This window comes from Lepus europaeus, chromosome 5, assembly GCF_033115175.1.
Source record: "Lepus europaeus isolate LE1 chromosome 5, mLepTim1.pri, whole genome shotgun sequence".
In the NCBI taxonomy this organism is placed as follows: domain Eukaryota; kingdom Metazoa; phylum Chordata; class Mammalia; order Lagomorpha; family Leporidae; genus Lepus; species Lepus europaeus.
The window spans coordinates 33,813,434-33,839,945 of NC_084831.1; the positions used below are offsets into that span (position 1 = coordinate 33,813,434).

Genomic DNA, 26,512 nt, shown 5'->3' on the forward strand with positions numbered 1-26,512 from the left:
GTCTTTTAAGTAGAATATTGATTTCTCATTGAATGCAATTAATTTAAGTATTATAATAATACTTTCCTTCACTCTCATCTCCTTTTCCCTTTCCGCCTACTTTCGGATCAACCAAAGAATTATTAGTTTTCCTAGACCTGTATATTCTCTTATTGTTAATCTGGTATCCTGAACTTTGAGCCAGACCTTAGGAAAAGTGACAAAAGCTTTGAGTTCCTGTAAAAGGAGTTTAGTGCTGCTGTGGCAAAAAGAAGAGTGTTCACATACCACTCTAAAAACAGCTAAGGCTGGTTTATTTTGGTTTGAAAAGAGAAAAATCAAACCTTCTCAGTTATCAACCTGAAAGTGAAGGGTGTTTACCATGGCTCTCTCCTTGAAAACCATGACCTATATAAAACTCCCATGGTTCTGCGACATTGCTGAATCCTGGCTAGTGAAAAATCTATTTTTTTGTCTGTGTCTGAACCTACTCACACAAAATTTCAGAGTTAGCAAATGACTTAGGTGGATGTTGTTTACAAAAAGTTGCAGTCTTGTCTGAGATTCCTCAAGATTTGGCTCCTCAAGCCTAGCTGTTTAGCATCTCCAAAGACCAGTTTCTTTTTCTGTAATTCAGTGACGGCTCCAGGCTGCTCTCTCTGTTTAGCTTCTATGCCATGCACTAAGAACTGAGCAATGTACCAAAATATTTCCAGGGCTTATCTCAAGGTGCTTCCCTTTTCTCAGGGATGCTGGCCCTAAACCCTTGTTGTTTTAGTCTCCAGTGTCCCCTTCCCTGTGTTTTTTTAGTGTGAGGGAGACTAGGGGGGACATTTTATACAGAGAGGCAGAAGGGTATGTTTGATAATGGCTACTATATATTATTCAGTCATAAAGCCCCAGCATTTCTGATTCCTGTTTCCTAATAATAACAATTGTCTGTGTTTAGGCCTTCAGTATCCTTTTAGGCTACTGCAAAGAGCAGAATTAGATATCTCTGATTCTAACCCATCCATTTCACCTGAAATTCTCAAGTCTAACCGGGTATCATTAGAGATTATACTTTTAAGGGATAAATTTCTGGGCTCTATCCATAAGGATAGAGTAACTGATTTGGTAGTACTGCAGCAGAATCCCAGAATTACCACCACCACCAAACACATGCAATACATGTTCTTCCTAAAGTGTGATTATGATGGAATCATCCCATAGATTGCTATGTGGGAAAAATCATTATTCTATACCTTACCTGCCAGTTTACCTTCTAAATTGAAAACCTGATTGTATGACTTCGGTTATTCACTATTATTATTTTTTACAAATAAAAGATGTTATGAGTACTCTTTCAGTACAACAGTGTATATGAGAACATGTGTTAGTATTCAAGTATATAGATGAGCAAAACAGCAGAGTGAGAAACAAAGATAAAGTAAGTACAAGCCAGAGACAGGCTGAAAGCTAGAGGGAGAAGCTAAGAGTAAGACTGAAAGCAAACACTAGGTATGAGATGTATGGCTTTAAAGTACTTGTGGTATAGGGGAAGAAGTTCACAAAAATTAATCCTGCACCTCTCAGATCTTTTTAGAGTTCTGAGACATGAGATTTAAGAAATCACCTTGTAAAGAGACATTTGTTTCCCACTAGGTATCTAATGACGTGGCACAGAAAAACTCTTACATCATAAAAAATGCTGCAGACTACATATCCTGTTTCAAGGATGACCTCCAATCCAATGAACTCCTAAGAGACTGTCCAAATTATTTATGTTACTGGATTTTGCTGATTAACTGAAATTTGACAATCTTTGCTTAAATCACATATTTAGAGGAGTAATCAATGGTTCTGAAATAAACTGATTCAATAAAATGACGACTCAGACATTCTATCAATGGGAATTGGGAGAGTTAAACTTTTAAATTAGTGCAGAGCTTCCTGGCAAGCACCTTTAAGTTTATCCTGAGAAATATTTTCTTCTAATTTTTGTATTCCTCAAAACATTCTGGATTCAGCTTTCAAGCTGTCACGGATAGCGTAGACAAATTTATATTATTTTTGAACTCAACCATTCAGAACTCTATTGTTATTATAAAAGCAAATTAAATGTATTACTCAATGACATTTCAAAATGTTTAAAAAAATGGAATTACTTTGTTAGTCACAGTGTTGATTGCCAGAGTTGGAGAGGCACTTCCCGAAATAATACACTCCATTCCCAAAGAATCTGAATCTATGCTATATGGAGTTGAGGCCTAAAATACAAGAACAAAATAAATAATTATTAGCTCATATATATAGCAACTTTAACACAGTCTGAAGGGATTTTAACAATTTCTCTAATACTCAGTTTTGTGATTTCTTTCTGAAAAGAACTTAAATCACCACTGAAATGTCTTCTAATATGATTATATTTTGGTATGCAACTGATGTGACATCACAAAGTTCACATCGCTATGTCCTAATAACTCTTTTAACTGGTGGCAGGCACAAATTGCAAACTTATATAGTAAAATTGCTAATGGTCCTCTAATATCCATTTTCCCCTTCTCCCTTCCAGTAACAGAACTCTATAGTTATCTGCTCATGGTTAACTAGCTACAGACTAGCTTTTCCAGACTCATCTGCAGCTAGTCGTGGCCTTATGACGAAGGTGTGGCCAACAGGATATGAGCACAAGTACAGCTTCAAGGTCATGTCTCTGAAGAAAACATGTTTGTCCTGCATTCTCTCTTTCCTGTTTATTGCAAGCTGGAACACAGATATGGTAGTGGTAGACTTGCTTAGCTATAAAGCTGAGGGCAATACCCTCAGAAACACTGGAAAAATAAAATTAAAAAGAACCTAGACATCTGAATAACCTTACAGAACAAAGCTATTTATCTGAGTCTATCAGCTCAGATGTCTACCTCAGAGAAAAATCTCTGGTAATCCTTCAATTAATCCTGTCAATTGTAGTTTTATTTTTCTTGCATTATCTGCTACAGCAACTTTACAATATCCTAAAAAAAAAAAAAAAAAAAAAAAAACTTCACATGCATTGTTTATAGAACCAAAATGGGTGTCAAAAACAATTAGGGGGCCGGCGCTGTGGCATAGTGGGTAAAGCCATTGCCTGCAGCACAGGCATCCCATATGGGTGCCAGTTTGAGACCTGGCTGCTCCACTTTTCCAATCCAGCTCTCTGCTGTGACCTGGGAAAGCAGTGGAAGATGGCCCAAGTCCTTGGGCCCCTGCACCCTTGTGGGAGACCTGGAAGAAGCTCCTGGCTCCTGGCTTTAGATCGGCCCAGCTCCAGCCGTTGCAGCCATTTGGGGAGTGAATCAGTGGATGGAAGACCTCTCTCTCTCTCTGCCTCTGTCTCTCTGTATCTCTTTCAAATAAATAAATAAATAGATCTTTAAAAAAGATTAGGTTTTTGGCATTTAGCATTTTGAATATATACATTACAATAATTCACCTCTCTCCCAAGAGACAGTTTTTACTGCTTTAGTGACTCTTCAAAAGTTCAACTTCAATGACAAAAGTTGAAGAAGGGCAAGTATAAATATATATTCCATGTATATTCATTATTCATTCCTCCTCTGGCAAAAGATATTTGTCCCACACATGATACCAATTGAACACACTTTTAAAAATTTTAATTATTTTGAAAGGCAGAGTTACAGAGAGAGAGAGAGAGAGAGAGAGACTGGTCTTCCATTCACACCAGTTCACTTCCCCAAACGGTCCAACAGCCAAGGCTAGGCTGGGTGGGAAGCCAGGAGCCAGGAGCTTCATCCAGATCTCCCATGTGGGTGCAGGAGCCCAAACACTTGGGCCATCTTCCACTGCTTTCCCAGGTGCATTAGCAAGGAGCTGGATTAGAAGTGCAGCAGCTGGGACTGCAACAGGGGCCCATATGGGATGCTGACATTGCAGGAGACAGCTTAACCCATTATACAATGGCAGCCCTTGAACACATATTTTTAAGAGATCATATTGAATGAGCAAGAGAATGAATGATTTCACTGAAATTTCTGACATCAATCTATTTATTACTAATTCCTCAGCATGGTTTATTCACGACTTAACCTAAATCAACTTCCAGGCAGAGGGCAGGGATATTGATTGAAAGTTGAGAAAATGAAAAGATCAGAGACATCCTTGTAAGCAGTTCACAGCTGCTGGGCAGTCAGGAGTGTGAGATGAAAATAGAGTAAGGTACACAAATAGAAGTGGAAGAACTGCAGAAACAACGTTGTTTATGCCGCAGTTTGGTGCCAGTCAACTTATCTACTCAGAAAGCTGTAAACATCATGTTTTCCTAATTCCACTCAGTCATCTCAATCCAAACTAGAGGTTCACAAATTCTCCTTCCCACAGGTAGAAACAAGGAAGCTTGTGTTGTCTGGTTTCATGCAAATTATTCCACATTTATGCTTGTTTCCTCATCTATAAAAGGAAGACTATGTCACTTAGTTTAAAGCTCTATTAGGCAGGCGCCGTGGCTCAACAGGCTAATCCTCTGCCTAGTGGCGCCGGCACACCAGGTTCTAGTCCTGGTCGGGGCGCTGGATTCTGTCCTGATTGCCCCTCTTCCAGGCCAGCTCTCTGCTGTGGCCCGGGAGTGCAGTGGAGGATGGCCCAAGTGCTTGGGCCCTGCACCCCATGGGAGACCAGGATAAGCACCTGGCTCCTTCCTTCGGATCAGCGCGGTGTGCCGGCCATTGGAGGGTGAACCAACGGCAAAGGAAGACCTTTCTCTCTCTCTCTCTCTCTCTCTCACTATCCATCTGCCTGTCCAAAAAAAAAAAGAAAGAAAAAAAAGAAAGAAAGAAAGAAAGCTCTATTAAGAATACTGTGAAATAACTCATTTAAAACACTGTGCACACAATAAATGCCAGCTACGGTGCTAGAGCACAGCTGCTACTTAAGCCAAAGGGCTGCAGAGATGAAGGAACACTCCACAGTGATTAGCGAGAAAGGACACAGCTTTGGTAAAAGGCACTGCACTCCCACAAGTTCATGGATTCAACTGCTGTAAATTTTAAGTCTTTTAATTAGGCGTTCTTTCATAGATAATTCAGTTTGTTTCAATAAAGAAAGAACACTTCATTACATGATCTGATATTTTTATTATATAGAATATGTTTTTTGGTAGGTACTCTGATTCTATGTTATTATTAATAGGCAACAAGTACTCTAACTAGTAAAGTCCGTGGATCTAAGCTTCCCAAAATGTATTTAGATAACAGTTAGCACTACAGTCATAAACCCAAAGTACCAAAAAACTTAATCTGTGAAACACCAGTTAGCATGTTGAAGATCACTTCTGGAGTTTCCTCTTATTCCCTGACAAACTCCCACCAATTCAAGTTCTAATTTCAGAATGGTAGTGGGGAAAAAGCAACTTCCTGACGATTCTGAATGGTAAGTAAAATAGATTGTGAAGAGAAACCAAAGCTTGCAGACAGATTAGGGTGCTGGTGAATTTCCTGTTTTGCTGCACCTCTGCCCCAAGGTTGGCTAGTAGATGTGGACTGTAGACAGCTAAAACTGCCTTTCTGTTAGGAGCAAGTAAGGAAGAGTTCAGGTAAACACAGCCAGCAACCTGAGCCGGAAGGGATATACCACAGGGTAGAAAGTAAAAAAAGATCCCATCATCTGAATGAACACTACAGAAGTCTCAGGCTTACCCTGGGCCATGTATATACAGATCAGCATCAAAGCAGAAGTTTAAGGAATCAACTTGAAATTAGAATCATTGCCCAATGAACGTGAGAAGAAGAGCTTACAGTTTGAGTCTTAACATAGTTAAGTGCCAGGTAAAATAAAAATGTCAATATTCATAGAAGATTGTAATAAAACTCAGAATCTATCAAATATAACATTCACAGTATCTAGGATACAATCCAAAATTACCTGACATCCAAGTAAAGGAAAAGGTACCCATTCTCTATAGAATCTACAGACACCCATTCCAAGAAGATGGACAAACTGGAATTATGAGACACAGATTACAAAGTAGCTATTATAATTGGGCTCAAAGAAATAAAGATTAAAAAATTTTAAATGAAAAAAATAACTGAAATCTCAGTGAAGAAATAAATATTTAAAAAGAACAAATCAAAATACTAGAACTGGGGCCGGCACTGTGGCACAACAGGTTAACGCCCTGGCCTGAGGCACCGGCATCCCACACAGATCCCATATAGATTCTAGTCTCGGCTGCTCCACAGCTCTCTGCTATGGCCTGGGAAAGCAGTAGCAGATGGCCCAAGTCCTTCGGCCCCTGCACCCACGTGGGAGACTCAGAAGAGGCTCGTAGCTCCTAGCTTCAAATTGGCGCAGCTCCGGCCATTACGGCTACCTGGGGAGTGAACTAGCGGATGGAAAATCTCTCTCTTTCTGCCTCTCCTCTAACTCTTTCAAATAAATAAATAAATCTTAAAAAAAATACTGGATCTGAAGAAAACTTGAAGAACTATATATATATATATAATTCCATATATATAGTTTTCATATATATATGCATATGTGTGTATACGTACATACATATATATATATGGAAAAATGGGTTAGTGCCTCAGAAAGCTATGGGATAATCCCAAAGGTCTAATGAATATTTTTAATTTCTAGAAAGAAAGGGGCAGAAAATATATGGAACAAATAATGACTAAAAAGTTTGGAAATGTAGTGAGAGATAAATCTACAAATCTGAGATATTTAGTGAACCACCGTAAGGTTAAATTCAAAGAAAAATCACACTTAAAATATATCATAGACAAACTCTTTTTTTTTTTTAAAGTTTCGTACGAAATTTAATGCCTCTTTTTTTTTTTTTTTAAGATTTATTTGTTTATTTGAAAGTCAGTTACACAAAGAGAGAGGAGAGGCAGAGAGAGAGAGAGAGAGAGAGGTCTTCCATCTGCTGGTTCACTCCCCAATTGGCTGCATCAGCCGGAGCTGCGCCAATCCGAAGCCAGGAGCCAGAAGCTAGCTTCTTCTGAGTTTCCTATGCGGGCACAAGGGCCCAAGGACTTGGGCCATCTTCTACTGCTTTCCCAGGCCATAGCAGAGAGCTGGATTGAAAGTGGAGCAGCAGGGATCCAAAACAGTGCCCATATGGAATGCTGGCACTGCAGGTAGTGGCTTTACCCACTAGGCCACAGTGCCGGCCCCAAATGAACTCTTAAACATAGAAAACAACCATAGAAAAACAGTATCAAATACAGGGAAACAGTGATTGGAAAATGACTGGATTTCTCACCAGAAATAATGGAGGTCACAAGACAGTATCTTAAAAGCGATGAAAGTGCCACCCCATTCCTACCTACAAATACAAAAGGTCGATCCAGACTATATAGCTAATGAAAATACCCTTCAAAAATCAAGGCAAAATAAAGACATTATGAGAGAAAGGAATACCAAGTGAATTTGTTTTCAGGAAAATGTGCACTAGAACAAAGTTATTTAGTCCAAAAGGAAATTTTAACAGAAAGAAAACATGACTTTAGGAATGACAGACATTTGGGTAAATATAAATCTATTGCTTTCTAGTAAGCTTTAAAACTCACATAATTTTTTAATGTAAGCATTTTCACCCTGTCCTGTGAGATTTACAATGTGTGCAAACTTGATACATACATGGGAAGTGGCAAAGAGGACCCTATGTGATTGGAAGACTTCTACATATTATATGAAGTGACACAATACTAGCTCTGCAAAAGGCTTGGTATTTTGAAATCTTTAGATAGAAAACAGGAACTATGGAAGGAGATAAACTAAAAAACACAGAGGTCAAACAGAAAACAAAATGCAGACCTACTCAAATATATCAATAATTACATTAAATGTTAGTATAAACACTCTAATGAAAAGGCACAGATTGTCAGAGAGCTCAAAAGATAAAAAAATTAGAAAGCAAGACTCAGCTAAATGAGGCTTACCAGAGTCATAATTTCAAAAATATAGATATAAGGAACAGATTATGACAAGGAAGGAAAGGGAAGAGACAAACTGTTTCTATTTGCAAATGACATGATTATTTATACATAAAATCCCAATGCATCTTTCACCAACTATTATAAATAACAAGATCATAAGATACAAATACAAATTAGTTATAATGGCATAAACAATAAAAAAAACCATTTATAGTAGTGTCAAAGATCAAATATTCAAGGTTAAATCTAATGAAACATGCAAGTCCTCTACACGGAAAACTAAAATTCCAGCTTCCTGCTAATGCACACCCTGGTAGGCTCCAGGTACTTGCATCCCTGCCACCTACACAGGAGACCTGGATTGGCTCTCTGGGCTTCTGATCTTAGCCTGGCCCATATTGGGGGACATTTGTGAGTACATCAGTGGATGGAAGACCTCTTTCTGTCTGTCCCTGTCTCTCTGAATTTCAAACAAATAATAGATAGATAAACATGTTTTAAAACAAAATAGACAAAAAAAAGCCCAGAGGAATGAAAGGGTTTGAAAATGCATTCCAACAGTGGAGGGGAAAAAAAAAAAACAGAAGAAAGAAAAACACATGGTGAACACTGTCAGAACCTACCCACAATCACCCCCCACCCCACCCTCATCCCTACACTCTGAAGACTGCTTATTACTACAAGTATCAGCAACTCTGCCTGAGGGATTTTTCTGGCTAAGAATTATGCTTTGGCTTTTGTGCAGGCTAAGGCCAGAGGAATTGAAAAGCTAATGCCCCAGGAGGCATCACTCAATCAATAAGCCCGAAGAGGTGATGGAAAAATAACCCACTCAAGTACTCTAGGGTTCAAAACTGCCTCCCAGGGTTCCCAGAACTGAGCTCTAAATGCTCACACAGTGAGTTAATAACACACACTTTATTGGCTTCTTCCCCAGCCTATCTCAGTGCCCTCACTTTCCTAGGATCTCCACTCAGATAATTTAACTACCTGTACTTAATTAATTCCCGGTCTACTTTTGGAGAACCAAACTATGGCAGATACTCTTTCTTTTCTCAAAAGGAAAGCCTCCCAGAACAGACAGGAAATCTTCCTTTAACGTAACAGTTTTCAAACTTTTTGGTCTCAGGACCCCTTTACATTATTAAAAATTATTGAAAAGCCCAAAGAGCTTTTATTTATGTAGTTATGTCTATTGATATGTAACTATCAGCAATTAACACAGATTATTAACTCACTTAAAACCAGTAATTATAAATACATCACGTTAACATAATTTATTTCAAAGAGAGAATGGGGAGAGGGCAAAAGAGAGGGGGGAAGGAGGGAGGAAGAATTTTTCCATTTACTCGTTCACTTCCTAAATACCTGCAACATCCAGTGTTGGGTCAGGCCAAAGCCAGGAGCCTGGAACTCACACTGGGTCTCATATGGATGGCAGGAACCCCAATACTTGAGCCAATAACTGCTGCCTTCCAGGGTATGCATTAGGAGGAGTCTGGAATGCACTGCAGAGCTGCAGGGCCACAGAACTAGCTTCAAATCCAGGTGCTCCAATAAGACACAGGCATCTCAAGCAGAAATTTAACCACTGAGCCAAACATCAGCCCCATAAATATTATAATAATAAATAAATTATCTAAAACAAATAGAAGCAGTGAAAAGAATGACATCATTTTATAAAATTTAAATGGCTCTAATGCTTGGCTCTTCAGAAGATAGCTGGATTATACTGCCTGCATTCACTCTATGGCAAAAACACAGGCCATGTAACCTCTAAAAATATTGTGAGATCATAGATTTTGGTCTTTTTTAAGATTTATTTATTTGAAAGGCAGAGTTACAGAGAGAGAGAGGCAGAGGCAGAGAGAGAGAGAGAGAGAGAGAGAGAGAACGAGGCAGGCAAGGAGGGAGAGGTCTTCCATCCACTGGTTCACTCCTCAAATGGCCGCAATGGCCAGGGTTGTGCTGATCTGAAGCCAGGAGCTAGGAGCTTCTTCCAGGTCTCTCTCATGGGTGCAGGGGCCCAAGTGTCTAGGCCATCTTCTAGTGCTTTCCCAGACTATAGAAAAGAGCTGGATCAGAAGTGGAGCAGCCAGGACTCAAACGGCACCCATATGGGATGCTGGCACTGCAGGCAGCAGCCTTACCCACAGCCGGCCCCAAGATCATCATTTTTATTATGAACAAGTTTTTGATCTCATGCACTCTCTGAAAGTCTCCCACACCAAGAACCACTGCTTTAGGATAACAGGTTTCTACAAGCAAAGAACATTATAAAATAGCCATGACACATTAATAAAAAAAAAAAATAGGGGGAGGATCAAATAATATGATTGTGTTATTATCAACATGGTAAAAAGAGAGAACCTAGACTGTAATTAGGAGTATTCACCTTTTCAAAAAAAATTTAAGAAAAAAATCACCATAAACAAAAGATTCTTCTACGTCTTGATACCGAAACTCTTCAAGTAATTTAACTGCATACCAGTCTTTGAAAGATGCCACAGGTAACATCCAGCTAATTCTGCTTTTCTTTATTCTAAGCAGCTTCCAGTAGACAGAGCATTTTCCATTAATAAGTAAGCAGTATTTGTCTATCTTTTGGTTTAATTGAATAGGTGGGGCCAAATTAAAAATAGAAAAAAAAGGTCAGAGAATATTTACTAGTAAATACAAAAACAAATAATAAAAGACAGGAAAAGTGAAAACAAGACATTACTGTCTCTCATGAATTCCATGTTTAGCCATAATGACCAATTAGATCCTTGCACTTTGGGAGTATTCTTTTTTACCACCAGTCTCTCTTACTCTCTCAATCCTGCTCATCTATTCTGTTTCTGTTCATTCATCAGGCCTCAATTGAAACATCCCTTCCTCAAGGAGACTTTGACTCTTTAAGACTTTCTGCTCTATGGCTCCACAGATCTCAAGACCCTTACCATTAGAGCCACCAAATGACACATCACCTAAATGCAATTTTGAGAATGAATGGGCAACTAGTAATTATGATGACACAACAAGCAACACTGGGAAAGTGCTGTCACCCTATCTTATCGGTTTATCTTCCCTGCTTGATTAAGAGCTTCACGAGAGGGGCCGGCGCTGCTGCGCAATGGGTTAATGCCCTGGCCTGAAGCACCAGCATCCCATATGGACGCTGGTTCGAGACCCAGCTGCTCCACTTCCAATACAACTCTCTGCTATGGCCTGGGAAAGCAGTAGCAGATGGCCCAAGTCCTTTGGCCCCTGCACCCATGTGGGAGACCCAGAAGAAGCTTCTGGCTCCTGGCTTCAGATCGGCACAGCTCCAGCCATTGCGGCCAATTAGGGAGTGAACCATCGGATGGAAGACCTCTCTCTCTCTCTCTCTCTCTCTGCCTCTCCTCTCTGTGTAACTCTTTCAAATAAATAAATAAATCTTTTAAAAAAAAAAAAAGTCAATCACACATGCTGCTTTCTCCCTTGGAATATCCTTTATTATTTTCCATGCAAAAGTCACTTACGGGGCTGGCATTGTGGCACAGGGGGTAAGGCTACCGCATGCAGTGCTAGCATCCCATGTGGGTGCCAATTTGAGTCACGACTGCTCCACTTCCAATCCAGCTCCCTGCTGATGTGCCTAGGAAAGCAGTGGAGAATGGCCCAAGTGCTTGGGCCCCTGCACCCACAAAGGAGACCCAGAAGAAATTCCTTGCTCCTGGCTTCGGATCAGTGCAAATCCGGCCGTTGTGGCCAATTGGAGAATGAACCAGCGTATGGAAGACCCCCCCCTCCCCCACCTCTCCTCTCTCTAACTCTGACAGGCAGAGTGGATAGTGAGAGAGAGAGAGAGAGAGAGAAAGGTCTTCCTTTTTGCCGTTGGTTCACCCTCCAATGGCCGCTGCGGCCGGCGCATCGCGCTGCTGATCCGAAGCCAGGAGCCAGGTGCTTCCTCCTGGTCTCCCATGCGGGTGCAGGGTCCAAGCCTTCCCGGGCCATAGCAGAGAGCTGGCCTGGAAGAGGGGCAACCGGGATAGAATCCGGCGCCCCAACCGGGACAAGAACCCAGTGTGCCAGCGCTGCAAGACGGAGGATTAGCCTGTTGAGCCACGGCACCGGCCAGGCAATTTTTCTTGACAGCCTTCTCTGTTTTATCAAAAGCTCACATCTCTTAAAAAAAAAGTGTGAAATATTTTAATTTATATGTAGCTTATATATAGTTTACACAAGGACAAAGGAATTATGCACTTCAAAAATTTTAATAAGGAACTTTTAGAGATATCAATATATTTAACGTACTCACTTAAAAGGCCTTTTGTCTTTTCAAAGTTGTCAATTTATGGGTCATGTTTGGTTTCCGAAAAAACTTTAAATGTCTAAAGACCATTACTTTGTGTTCAGAACCATTACTATTTGACTGCCCTAAGCATTTTTTCGCTAAAACCCAATGGTTACTTAAAATATAAACCCCATTTAACAAAAATACTACACATATATAAACTGTTATCCAACTTCCAAAAATAAACTTCTAAATGAAACTGACACAACAGTCCATCAAGGCAGAAAATGACATTCTGTAAGAACACCATCTTTCAAAATATTTGTTAAATAGTATCTGTCCCTCTGATTATACATGCCCTGTTTACAGCTGGATTCCTTCCTTAAGACTCTCGCCTACATTGGTAACCAACACACAGCTCAAGCCAAAATAAGTTATCAGTACTACCAAATGAAATGTTCTGCTACAAACTGGAAATTGTAAGAAATGTTTACATTTTATACTTAAAATGAAAAAGAGCGGTACAAAATGAATATAGAAAATATTTCCAAAATGCACACTCAAAAATATGTTTTTTAGACTTCTGTTATACAACTGGCAATCTAATCTTAGAAAAAGGTTAAGACTTTTCGTAATAAACAAGACTGCTCTAAGAACTATGAAACAAGCTAACAATTAAAAGGCAGGCTTAATATCCAAAAGGAATGTACAGCTGTCAACCCAACTAACAATTCCAACTTCCAAAAATAATTCAAGTTCCAAGAATTTCAAAAGAGAACAAAATAAAGACCACAATTCCCCAGGCTTTCAAACTGTTTGTACATCTTTTCCAAGCTGTTACTGCTATGGGTTAAACAATATGGATTTTCCCCTCTTCTTTCAAATTCTGGTAACAGATGCTAAATGCTTTGCACCCCTATTTTCACACACAGTCTATATGCTAAGTCTGCTTTAAAAGGGGGAGACCAGAGGGCAGCTGAGATTTCTTCCTTCTCAATCCACTTCATACAGAGCTTGTTAACACCTCATTCTTAAAACTGTCTAGCTTTGTTACCAGAAGATGATGCCATCAATAATAAATTTTAACTTCTTAAGCTTTCGTTTGTATAAAGTCAAAAATTGCTCTGGCCTCAGAGTTCATCTTTAATTCTATACAGCATGATAAATGGCTTACTGACTTCCCTCTGCTGGCTCCAATAAATCTGCCTAAGACCTGTTACTGCTATACCTCATGGATGCTTTTTTTTTTTTTTTTTTTATTTTAAGATTTATTTGAAAGTCAGAGTTACACAGAGAGAAGAGAGGCAGAGAGAGGGAGAGAAAGAGGTCTTCTATCTGATGGTTCACTGCCCAATTGGCCGCAACAGCTGGAGCTGCGCTGATCCAAAGCCAGGAGCCAAGAACTTCTTTCAGGTCTCCCATGTGGGTGCAGGGGCCCAAGGACTTGGGCTGCCTTCTACTGCTTTCCCAGCCCATAGCAGAGAGTCGGATCGGAAGTGGAGCAGCCAGGACTTGAACTGGCACCCATATGGGATGCTTGCGCTTCAGGCCAGGGTGTCAACCCGCTGCATCACAGCGCCGGCCCCGGATGCTTATCTCTGAGGCTCAGAAGTTTTACCTCTCTACCAGGAAAGGGCACAGATTACATTCATTGGACCAAACACTCAGTTTCCTTCACTTATTCTATTCTCTTTGTTATGGTTTATTCTGCAAGCATTTTATGACATCTATTGTAAGTTGTGAAACACATTAACACTAGAAATACACTGTCTGCCCTTGAGACATTTTCAGTCCAGTGAAGGAGACAAGCACAGAAAACTATTTCTCTAAGTGTAAGTAATTTTATAAGAAATCTCTACAAGAAAATTCTGTAGGAATAAAAATGAAACACAAGGCTTCACAAAGTGGTTAACATTTGAAATGGCTCTTGAAGAACAACAGGGTAAGATGGTTGTACATTTCAATAGAGATGTTGGGTAAAGTTAAGATCTAATGGCAGCCAAAGTGTTCACTAAAATTTATTTCAGGATTTCATTAATAGCTCCATTTCTCCTTCATTCTTGGATAGTATTATTAACTATAAATTCCTAAGAATTACAACACATACACACTTGGAGATTTTGTGTACAGAGTGACCATCATATGGATGGAAGCAGGAGAAAGCACTTTGAAGACAATGAGGAAATTCAATGTAACCAAACTGATCATCTGTAATGGTAGGAAATACTTGTATTATAAAAACTATCATCAATGTTGTTAAATAAAGTGGAAAGAGTATCAAATTAAAACTCCAGAGACTGGAATCAAATCTCAGACAATAACTATGCCCAAGTTATAACAAAACCTTTTATTTAATTCCTCAACTGTCCATCTTATTCGAAGAGTTAAGATTAAATAAAACAATGGCTTTGAAAAGCTCTGAAAAACATAAAGTGCTATTCAAATAATTTTACTTTCATTATGTTTGCATATACTAAATTGGAAAAGAACTTTAGAAAGCTGTATTTTTGATACATTTAACTGATTGTTCTAAATTTATGTTTAAAAAAAAAAAAAAACAAAAACCAATAACTTTTACCCGTTCTACAGATCGTGCCCTCTTCTTTGGCCGAGTAGGCAATGCATCTTCTTTTGGATTGGTGTCGATCGCCCAATAGGACCCCTAAAGGTAAAGAAATAAATTACATTAATAGTATATTACAGCAACCCTATAACATCAAAATGGATTTTTCTCATCCTTGGTTCCAAAAGCAAACATTTTGCAAATAAAATAATGGAAAAGCAATGTAAGAAGAAATATGAATTTTGAATGCAGGAAAATAAAGTTTAGTTAAGTGAAGAAAAAAAGATCATTTGCAACTAGATAATTAAGGAGGATGAAACTATAAGCTGAAGAATTCATGTCCAAAAACTTCTGCCATAACCAATAAAGAAAAAGGAAATGATCAACCAAATACATTTTAATAAAATGTTTGTAATTGAATACATAGTGATACTTGCATTATATGACATTAAAGTCTGAAAGAATTTTATATATAAAGATACTGTAGTTTCTGTATCTGGGACCTCACAAATCTAAATGATAAGTCAAACAACTTATGGAGACAAACTGTTTAAACACATTTTATATAAGGACATTCTGAGAAGCAATGATCTGTGTATAAATCTTTTAATGCTTACTCTGCCATAACAAATACTTATTTTCTCTTATTTTTGATATAGGTTCTCGCATCATTCATACAAAACAATGCATTTAGGGACAGACATTTGGCACAGCGGTTAAGACAACTCTTGGGATGCCTGGGTTCAGGTCCAGGCTCCACTTCTAATTCAGCTTCCCACTAATGTTCATCCTTGGAGGCAGCAGATGGTGGGTCAAGTCCTTCAGGCCCTGCCATGGCTTCTGCCTGACCCAGCCTTGGGTGCTGCAGGCATCTGGGAAGTCAATCAGCAGATGGAAGATCTGTTTGCCTGTCTGCTTCTCAAAAAAAAAAAACAAAAGGCAAATGTACTGAGTATCTACGGTGTTCTAGGCATTAAGAAATTGTGACTCCTTCAAAAATACTTTGAAAAGCACAGATCATTTAGTTTGCACATCTTATACTAAGAACAGGACACCAAAGTTCAGAAAGATAAAGTGGTCTGCCCAATGAAGGATATGAAAGCCAGGACTAGAAACAAGGTATGTAGGTATTTATTTTTTTTAAGATTTATTGGGGGCCTGCGCTGTGGCATAGCAGGTAAAGCCACCACCTGCAGTACCGGCATCCCATATGGGTGCCGATTTGAGTCCCAGCTGCTCCACTTCTGATCCAGCTCTCTGCTATGGCCTGGGAACGCAGTAGAAGATGGCCCAAGGATGGGAGACCCAGTAAAAGCTCTTGGCTCCTGGCTTCAGATCGGCGCATCTCTGGCCATTGCAGCCAATTGTGGAGTGATCCAGCGGATGGAAGACCTCTCTTTTTCCCTCTATCATCTCTGCCTCTACTTCTGTGTGTAACTCTTACTTTCAAATAAAGAAATAAATGAAAGATTTATTCACTGGCAGAGTTACAGAGAGAGAGAGAGAAAGAAAGAAAGAGAGAGAGAGAGAGAGAGAGAGAGAGAGAGAGAGAATGAATGAATGAATATGTTTCATCTGCTGGTTCATTCCCCAAATGGCCACAATGCAATTGGCTGAGTCAGTCTGAAGCTAAGAGCCTGGAACTCCATCCTGGCCTCATAGGGGCCCAAGCACCTGGGCCATCTTCTGCTGCTTTCTCAGGCCCATTAGCAGGGAGCTGGATCAGAAATTGAGCAGCCGAGGCTGGTGCTGTGGCATAGTGGGTAAAGCTGCTACCTGCAGTGCCGGCATCCCATATGGGCGCTGGTTCAAGACCCGACTGCTCCACTTCCGAACTAGCTCTCTGCTATGACCTGGGAAAGCAGTAGAGGACGGCCCAAGTCCTTGGGCCCCTGTATCCAGGGAGACCTGGAAGAAGCTCCTGGCTCCTGGTTTCGGACTGGCGCAGCTCCAGCCATTGCAGCCAATTGGGGAGTGAACCAGCAGATGGAAGACCTCTCTCTCTGCCTCTCCCTCTCTCTGTGTGTAACTCTGACTTCAAATAAATAAATAAATCTTTAAAAAAAAAAAAAAAAAAGAAAAGAAATGGAGCAGCATGACTAAAACTGGCACTCATATGGGATGCCAGTATTACAGGCCAGCTTAATAACGCTGACCCCAAGGTCTTGATTCGTAACTCTTTTTTTTCCCTCAATTATTCTGTTTCCCCTCCCCCCACACATATATTTAGGGGAGGGGGTACAAAAAAAGGGAATGAGAAAGGAAAAAGAGAAGGGAGAGGTAATTCAAGTCAGAAACAGGAATACAATATATATTTTAGTCCTACAATTAATCCCAGTGGTAGTATTCAAATACAGCCTTTGCCTATAATATCTTCATTAATCTTTCTAGGATGCTTTGTCATGAAACATTACGATGAAGCAAAATACAGTTCTCATACATCCATCTTCACACTCAAGCCCAATATGAATTACTATTGTTTCTTGAACATACCATGTCATTTCATGCATCTATGCCTCCCCTACATGTTATTCTTGCTACTTATAATAGTTAACCTGTCAATGACAAATTCATGTTCCACCTTCAAATTTTAACTTAGATATTATTTAATTATTTTCTCATCTCCAGCCATCATCATTCTTTCCCTCAACAAGATTTCTATACTTTTTATGTTTAGATCATGGGCTGGCCTTTATATTACTGTTTCGTTTACAGGTCTATATTCCCTTCTAGGCTATGAGTTCTTAAGGGTAAAAACTACTTTATTCATTTCTATGTCCACAGTGTCAATCACCATTCAGACACAGAACAAGTACTCAAAAATTTCTTGACATCTGAAGGAAAAAAGGTTTTTCGAGAAGTATGCCAAGAATGCCAGCATACAGGGAATGATGCCTCGCCTCTCAGATCCTGGTCCATGCAGTTACCTAACCTTTGCATTTATCATCCATCCACTATAGCAGTACTGCTCTGTGTTCTCTTTTCAGAGGTCACTTCATCTCAGTCAGTCTACCATATCTGATAAACTTATCAAGAACCATGTAAAATGCAGATGCTACGGAAAGTAAACAATAAAAATGAAAACCATATTAATGCCACTACTAAGACCACTGGTTGCTATTCTCACCTTGTCTTTTATACTACTGTGTCTGTTTAAGAGTTTACAGGAGGTGATAATGGAACGAACCAAGGTCTTCACCAACCAGGCAGTCAACCAAATGCTACTACAGGGATATACTCAGTTCCCCACCCAGGAGACAGCAGCTTGAGACATCGCCCCATGTCAGCAGGAAGTAGCTCTAAAGGCAGATCATCGTCCCTCTACCCCTCCTGGATTTTTGGGGCTAATGTAATCCCATACAACTCTTGCTTTATTAAAAAAGGGGGGTTATATTAGTAAAATGGCACAGTCCTATCTATGGCACGATTTACAACCCAGACACCATCCTAGGCTCTAGCCCCCGGCACCGTGGCTGGAAGCCAGGTGACCCCATGGCCCAACCACCAGTATCAGTTCCACCCCCATCATAATAGGATTCACTGCTCCTACTTCCCTGCCTGCCCCCGGCAAAGTTTCAAGAGGACTTGTTCCTGAACATGTGGCTCTCATTCTGTCTCCTGATCTCTCGATCTCTTTCTCTTGCTCTCCTTCTTGATCTCTGTCTTACACTCTCCTTCTCTTTCTTGGCCCCTTCCCTCCGGTCTGTCAAGTTTCCCCCAATAAACCCTTTCCCTTTCAAAAAAAAAAAAAAAAAGAAAAAGAAAAAAAAAAGAAAACCATATACATTTTAGTATATACTAATTCTTAATTAAACAAATGACAATCCTATCAGTTGACATTCAAGTCTCAAAGAATTTTATGTAAAAAGACGCTACAGTTTATACACTGTGGGATCTCACAAATCTAAATGGTAAGTGAAACAACTTAAATGTTTAATTCATGAATGGGTTCAGCCAGCAAGTTTCAAAATAAACAAAGTGCAAAAAATTTAAATTATGTTCTCTTAAAAATTGAAGGAAAACAACAAGAGAGCATACCAAGAGAAATAGTTTAAAATATTAACACTGTTTATGGAAATGATAAATTCCATACTTCTCTCCTCCATTTTTTGTTTCTTAATGGCATACCTTTACAATATAAATCTGTTGGAGATGGGAGGGGAGAAAAAGCAGCTTATCTTTGCTTTTTCCTTGCTACATATACAATGTATCTCATAAAAACCAAACTGCCTTTTATATAGCCAATCAATAAACATGCTCAAACCAAATTCCTCAGAGTAGAATCTACTATTCTACAATCATGTGGAACAAGACAAGACAAGACAGTTTAGTCTGGTTTCATTTTTATAATAAACTTTAAAGTGGGGTCAGTGCTGTGGCATAGCAGGTAAGCCCTGGTAAGAGCTGGGCAGACCTGGAGCCAGGAGTCGGGAGCCTCTTCCTGGTCTCCCATGTGGGTGCAGGGGCCCCAGCACATGGGCTATCTGCCACTGCTTCCCCAGGCCATAGCAGAGAACTGGATCAGAAGAGGAGCATTTGAGACACAAACCGGCATCCATATGGGGTGCTGGCACTGCAGGTGGAGGTTTAGCCTACTGTGCCACAGTGCCATCCCCTTTACTTTTTATCTTTATGAATTTGACTGCTAAAGGTACATATAATCAGAATCATGCTATATTTGTTCTTCTATAACTTAGCAGGTCTTCAAGGTTGAACCATGTTGCAGCATGCATTAAAATTTCCTTTTTAAGGCTGAATACTATTACACTGAATGTATTAACTGCAGCTTATCCATTTATTCATCAGTATACATTTGAGTGGCTACTGTAAATTTAAATATTATTTTTAAACACTAATAACAGACACCCTAGTGGGTGTGAAATGGTATATCTCACTGCGCTTTTGGTTGGTGAGGGAAAATTTAAGGTCCTTTGATCCAAATATGTGATTTCACAGATGGAGCTCAGAAATAGAGGATTTCACAGCCTCTTTTGTGAATCATTTTAATCATTATTGTTTCACATTTGGATGTTTGGTGTTTTGTGAGTATTTAATGGATAGCAATATGCCTATGAGCAGATTTTTTTTCCCTTTGTTGGCCAAAGCCAATCATATTTTGTGCGGAATAAAACATATATATCTTAAGAGTTGTATTGAAATGCTCGATTAAGAGTCCACTCTAGGGGCTGGTGCTGTGGCACAGCGGGTTAATGCCCTGGCCTGAAGTGCCAGCATCCCATATGGGCACCAGTTCTAGTCCTGGCTGCTCCTCTTCCGATCCAGCTCTCTGCTATGGCCTGGGAAACAGTAGAAAATGGCCCAAGTCCGAGGGCCCCTGCACCTATGTGGGAGTCCCAGAAGAAGTTCCTGGCTCCTGGCTTCGGATCGGAGTAGCTTCAGGCATTGCGGCCATCTAGGGAGTGGACCAGTGGATGGAAGACCTCTGTCTCTACCTCTCTCTGTAATTCTTTCAAATAAATAAAATAAATCTTTTAAAAAAAGTGTCCACTCTAAAGTTTGGACATTGAATGGCTTTCAGACTAATACACATGTATACTCCATCCAAAACAAAACTAAGCAGCTCCAGCCGTTGCGGCCAATTGGGGAGTGAACCCATGGATGGAAGACCTCTCTTTCTCTCTGCCTCTCCTTCTCTCTCTGTGTAACTCTGACTTTCAAATGGCCTGACATGGCCATTTGCGGAGCAAACCAGCAATGGAAGATTTCTGCTCTGTCTCTCCTTCTCTCTGTAACTCTGCCTTTCTAACAAACAAATCTTTTTAAAAAGGAAAGAAAATTCAACACTCTGCCTTTTCCAAGACTTGCTATTTAAGTCTTTTCAATTAAAGCCACTCCTGTGATATATACAGATCAATCTCAGTGGTTTCCATATGCATTTCCTTAACCAATAAGGTTGGGCATCTTTGCATATACATACATACATACACACACACACACACACACACTAATTTGATATCCACAAATCATGTTTTATAAAGTGTCTATTCATATATTTTCCCCATGTTTTACTCAGAATTGTAAGAATTTTGGCTACCTGTGTTGTGAGAACTTTTTATATAGTCTGAATAACAACTCCATTGACAGACATGTATTGTGAATATGTTTTCCTGGTCTGTGGTTACCTGCATGATGGTAGCTTCTACAAAACAAAAAGCTTTTAATTAATAATGTCCAGTTTATCAATTTTCCTTTCATGGTCTCTTTTTATTTTTTTTTTAAAGGCTTACTCCAGAATGGTACATATTTTCTTCAATGTTTTCTTCTGGAAATTTTATAGTGTTAATTATTTTTATGTTGAGGTCTCTGATATACTTAATTTTCTTTAAGTGTAAGGATCAATTATTAATTTTTCTTCTTCTTGCGGGTGGGAGGGAAGTTATGGGGGGGGAAGCCATTGTAATCCATAAGCTGTACACTGGAAATTTATATTCATTAAATAAAAGTTAAAAAAAATATTTTTTCTTCAATCAAGATATACAAAACTAATCTTGAAAAGATCATATTCTGGGGCTGGCGCTGTGGCGCAGCAGGTTAACGCCCTGTCCTAAAGCACCGGCATCCCATATGGAAGCCGGTTTGACGCCCAGCTGCTCCTCTTCCAATCCAGCTCTCTGCTTTGGCCTAGGTAAGCAGTAGAGGATGGGCCAAGGCCTTGGGCCCCTGCATCCGTGTGGGAAACCCAAGGGAAGCTCCTGGCTCCTGGCTTCAGATCAGTGCAGCTTCGGCCATTGCGGCCAACTGGGGAGTAAACCACTGGATGAAGACCTTTCTTTCTCTCTCTGCGTAACTTTTTCAAATAAGTAAATCTTAAAAGAAAAAAAAAAGAATCTTTTTTTTTTTTTTTTTGACAGGCAGAGTGGACAGTGAGAGAGAGAGAGAGAGAGAGAGACAGAGAGAAAGGTCTTCCTTTTCCATTGGTTCACCCCCCAATGGCCGCTGTGGCAAGCGTGCTGTGGCTGGCACACTGCGCTGATCCAAAGCCAGGAGCCAGGTGCTTCTCCTGGTCTCCCATGCAGGTGCAGGGCCCAAGGACTTGGGCCATCCTCCACTGCACTCCCGGGCCACAGCAGAGAGCTGGACTGGAAGAGGAGCAAGCGAGACAGAATCCGGCGCCTCGACCGGAACTAGAACCCTGGGTGCCGGCGCCGCAGGTAGAGGAGGATTGGCCAAGTGAGCCGCGGTGCCGGCCAATCATATTTTTTTTAAAAAAAGATCATATTCTTTTCTCAGTTAAATTAGATTGGTACCTCTGTCAAAACCAGCTAAATATATACTTGGGCCTATTTCTGAGCTCCATTCTGTTGAACTTATCTACAAGGTTATCCTTTATGCAGTACTATTTTGTCTTAATTATAATAGCTGCATAAAATTGAGACCATACATAAGGAAGGTCTTCAAGAGTTTGTGGGAAATGTGCATTATGAAAAAACTACATATAGATACCAGGTTTTTTTGTACCAAAATAATCTATTTTTTTAAAGATTTATTGGAAAGTGAGAGTTACAGAGATAGAAAAAAGGATCGACAGAGCCCTTCCATCTGCTAGTTCATTCCCCAGATGGTTGCAATGTACAGGACTGTGCTAAGCCAAGGCCAGGAGCCAGGAACTTTTTCCAGGTCTACCGTGAGGGCAGCAGGGGCCCAAGCACTTAGGCCATCTTCCACTGCTTTTCCCAGGCCATTAGCTGGGAGCTGGATCGCAAGTGGAGCAGCCAGGACAGGAACCAGCACTCATATGGCATGCCAATGTTACAGGTTGTGGTTACCTACTACACCACAACACTGGTCCCAAAATAGTATTTTAATTCTATTTTTCCACAAGCTTTCTGAAGTACTCCTATATAAAAATTTGGAATCAGGCAATAATTCTTACAACTTTTTGTTTTTTCACCAAAATGGGTGTCCATTCTAGGTCCTTTGCATTTCTAACATAAATAGGAGAACAAGGTCATCAACATCTAAAGAAACCTCCTGGGACTCTTTTTAAAACTGGAATTATACTTGGGGCCGGTGCTGTGGCTCAGCAGCTCAAAGCCCTGGCCTGAATCGCCGGCATCCCATATGGGCGCCAGTTTGAGACTCGGCTGCTCCTCTTCCAATCCAGCTCTCTGCTATGGCCTGGGAAAACAGAATAAGGTGGCCCAAGTCCTTGTGCCCCTGTACCTGCGTGGGAGACCCAGAAGAAGCTCCTGGCTCCTGGCTTCAGATCACCACAGCTTCAGCTGTTGCAGCTATCTGGGGAGTGAACCAGTGGATGGAAGACCTCTCTCTGTCTCTACCTCTCTTCTGTAACTCTTTTTTCTTTCTTTCTTTCTTTTTTTTTTTAAAGATTTATTTTATTTATTTGAAACACGGAGTTACACAGAGAGGTAGAGAGAGAGAGAAAGGTCTTCCATCCGATGGTTCATTCCTCAGATGGCCACAATAGCCGGAGCTGCGCTAATCTGAAGCAAGGAGCCAGGAGCTTCCCCTGGGTTTCCCACGCGGATGCAGGGGCCCAAGGACTTGGGCCATCCTCCACTGCTTTCCCAGGCCATAGCAAAGAGCTGGATCTGAAGTGGAGCAGCCGGGTCTGGAACTGGCACCCATATGGGATGCCGGAACTTCAGGCCAGGGCATTAACCAGCTGCGCCACAGCGCTGGCCCCTGTAACTTTCAAATAAATAAAATAAATCTTTAAAAAAATGGAATTATACTAATTATAAATCAACATAGGAAGACTGACATCTAGCAGTGACTATCACCCCATAAATATGCTTTATTGCTCTATTTAGGTCTGTTTCTATCTCTCAGTGATGTTTTATAGCTTTTCAATGAAAAACACATCTACATATGCTTTGTTAAAATGTATCCTGAAAGTATTTCATTATTTTGGACATTAGAATAAACTGAACTGCTTCTTTTAATTTCATTTTCAATCCTTTGTTGGTAGAACAGGAAAAGTTACACTGACCTGGCACCTTACAAACTTGCTAACATCATTATCAGTTCAAGTACCTTTTCCATATATTCTTTAAGATCTCCTACATGTACAAGAATGTTGTCTGCAAATAAAGATACTTTTACATATTCTTTTTAAATATGGAGCCTTTTATTTCTTTTTCTTGCCTTACACCATTGTTTAAGACCTCTAACTGTATGTGAAATAAAAGTGGGTAAATGCAAATATTGCTGTTTGTTCTCAATCTTCGTAGGAAATACCCAATGTCTCACCGCTATAAACTGTAGGGTTTTCACAAATGCTTTTAATCAAGTTAAGGAAATTCCTTTAAAAAAAAATCTGTTTTCAGGCGCCTGTACTGTGGCATGGCAGGTAAAACCACCACCTGCAGTGCCGGCATCCCATATGGGTACCAGTTCAAGTCCTGGCTGCTCCACTTCCGATTCTTGTCGCGGCTACAGACTTGGAAAGCGCTAGAAGATGGCCCAATTGCTTGGGCCCCTGTACCCACATGAGAGACCCAGAAGAAGCTTCTGGCTCTGGATTGGCCCAGCTCTGCCATTGCAGTCATTTGGGTAGTGAACCAGCGGATGGAAGACCCATCTCTCTCTCTGCAACACTTTCAAATAAATAATCTGGTTTTTTTTTTTTTTTTCAAGATTTTATTTTATTTATTTGACAGGTAGAGTTGACAGTGAGAGAGAGAGAGAGAGAGAGAAAGAGAAAGGTCTTCTTTCCGTTGGCTCACTCCCCAAAAGGCTGCAACGGCCGGAGCTACGCTGATCCGAAGCCAGGAGCCAGGAGCTTCTTTCTGGTCTCTCATGCGGGTGCAGGGGCCCAAGCACTTGGGCCATCCTCTACTGCTTTCCCAGGCCATAGCAGAGAGCTGGACTGAAAGGGAAGCAACTGGGACTAGAACCGGCGCCCATATGGGATGCTGGCACCACAGGCGGAGGATTAACCCAGTGTGCCATGGCGCCAGTCCCCCAAATAAATAAATGGAAAACCTCTTCTGACCAATTTTAGAAATATACGCAAACCCCAGAAAAATACAAAGAAAATTACACTGAAGCACATTACAAACTGTTGAGATCCAAAGAAGAAAATATCTTGAAAGTTATCAAAGAGAGGAATGGAAAAGGGACATATACTACATACAAGGTATAAAAATAAGACTTTTCATCAGAAATTGGAGGCAAATGACAATGAAGTATCTTCAAAGTTCTGAAAGGTGGGACTACTATGCAAAACCAGGATTCTACATCCAGAACAAGAAAACAAAAATAAAATAAAGAGCCTTTAAGATAAACAAAAGCCTAAAAAATGTGTTGCTCTAATACTTAACAAGAAATGCCAAAGTAGCTGTCAGGCTAAAAGAAAAATATATCAGACAGAAACATGGATTTATAAGAAAGAACATCAACAAAAGTAAATAATGAGGGGCCAGCGCTGTGACATAGGAGATAAAGTCGCCACCTGCAGTGCTGGTATCCCATAAGGGCACTAGTTAGAGTACCAGCTGCTCCTCTTCCAATCCAGCTCTCTGCTATGGCCTGGGAAAGCAGTGGAAGATGGCCCAAGTCCTTGCGCCCCTGCACCTGCGTGGGAGAACCAGAAGAAGCTCCTGGCTCCTGGCTTCGGATCAGCACAGCTCCAGCCATTGCGGCCATCTGGGGAGTCAACCAGCAGATGGAAGACCTCTCTCTCTCTTTGCCTCTGCCTCTCTGTAAGTCTGCCTTTTAAATAAATAAACATTTTAAAAAAATAATGAAGAGAATATTTTCTTCAACATAATTTCCTGAAAATACATAACTGTATGTATAAAACAAATCCTAAAGTGATATATACGATACAGGCAGAAGCACAAGACAACAGTACAAATAAAATGATGGTGAATAAATAGTGTTATACAGTTGTAAGGTTATTACATTTGTGAAATGGATGGCAAGAAAAAGACAATCTATGGTTGGAAATGTGAGGTGTAAAGTAGAAGGTGGTATAATTACTTCAAATAAGACAAGAATAAATTAATGTTACATATTGGTAAGTTCTAGAATGACTATTAAAAAATTAATAGAGCACAGCTAAAAAGTTGACTTAATAATTATTCCATTATTTAAGAGAAATAAATGCATAAGTCCACGGAGAACTTAAACAAGAATTTTTTAGTAGATTTTTCATAATCTTCCAGAACTGAAAATGCCCCAAATGTCTACCAATGGATAAATGTATGTCAACACAAAGTACCCTGATTTATCAGACATTACTATGACCTTTCTTTAACAGGCTTCAGGTTAAAATAGTCTAATATTATCTGATTAACTACAAAGATATCCAAGAGGCTAACAGTCCTGAGGAGAGTAGTCCCTTTCACGAACAACTAACAATCTGAAATGGCTATATTTATTAATCTCATGTTTCATCTAAAGTATTTGCACAGTAGCAAAATCAATCATTGTGCCTATTCTCTGCTCTTCCCTGGTTCTCAGCTTCAGTCACAGTACCTAATCCCTTCTATCCCTGACTTTTTTTGGTTCATATATGCCTTAATCTCTTTTTCTTTCCTAATTTATATTTGGCAGTCCAACTCTAAAAGGTTTATTTGTCTTGCTTTCCCTCAACATCTTTTTTTTTTTTTTAACTTTTATTTAATGAATATAAATTTCCAGTGTACAGCTTATGGATTACAATGGCTTCCCCCCCCCCATAACTTCCCTCCCACCCGCAACCCTCCCCTCTCCCGCTCCCTCTCCCCTTCCATTTGCATCAAGATTCATTTTCAATTCTCTTTATATACAGAAGATCAATTTAGTATAAAGATTTCA

The 26,512-nt window shown here is 40.1% G+C and overlaps 1 protein-coding gene across 3 annotated transcripts in view; it reads right to left on the reverse strand.

The window, feature by feature from the left end:
- FOXJ3 (forkhead box J3) overlaps positions 1-26,512 on the reverse strand; it is a 160,527-nt gene that overhangs the window by 31,008 nt on the left and 103,007 nt on the right. For 2 of the 3 annotated variants that reach the window (XM_062191084.1, XM_062191082.1), the window contains exons 5-6: positions 14,741-14,824; positions 2,127-2,228 (exon numbers count right to left, since the gene is read on the reverse strand). In XM_062191084.1, the coding sequence (XP_062047068.1) occupies positions 2,127-2,228; positions 14,741-14,824 (186 nt within the window). The remainder of the gene's footprint in view (positions 1-2,126; positions 2,229-14,740; positions 14,825-26,512) is intronic. The other variant, XM_062191083.1, reaches the window with a different exon arrangement.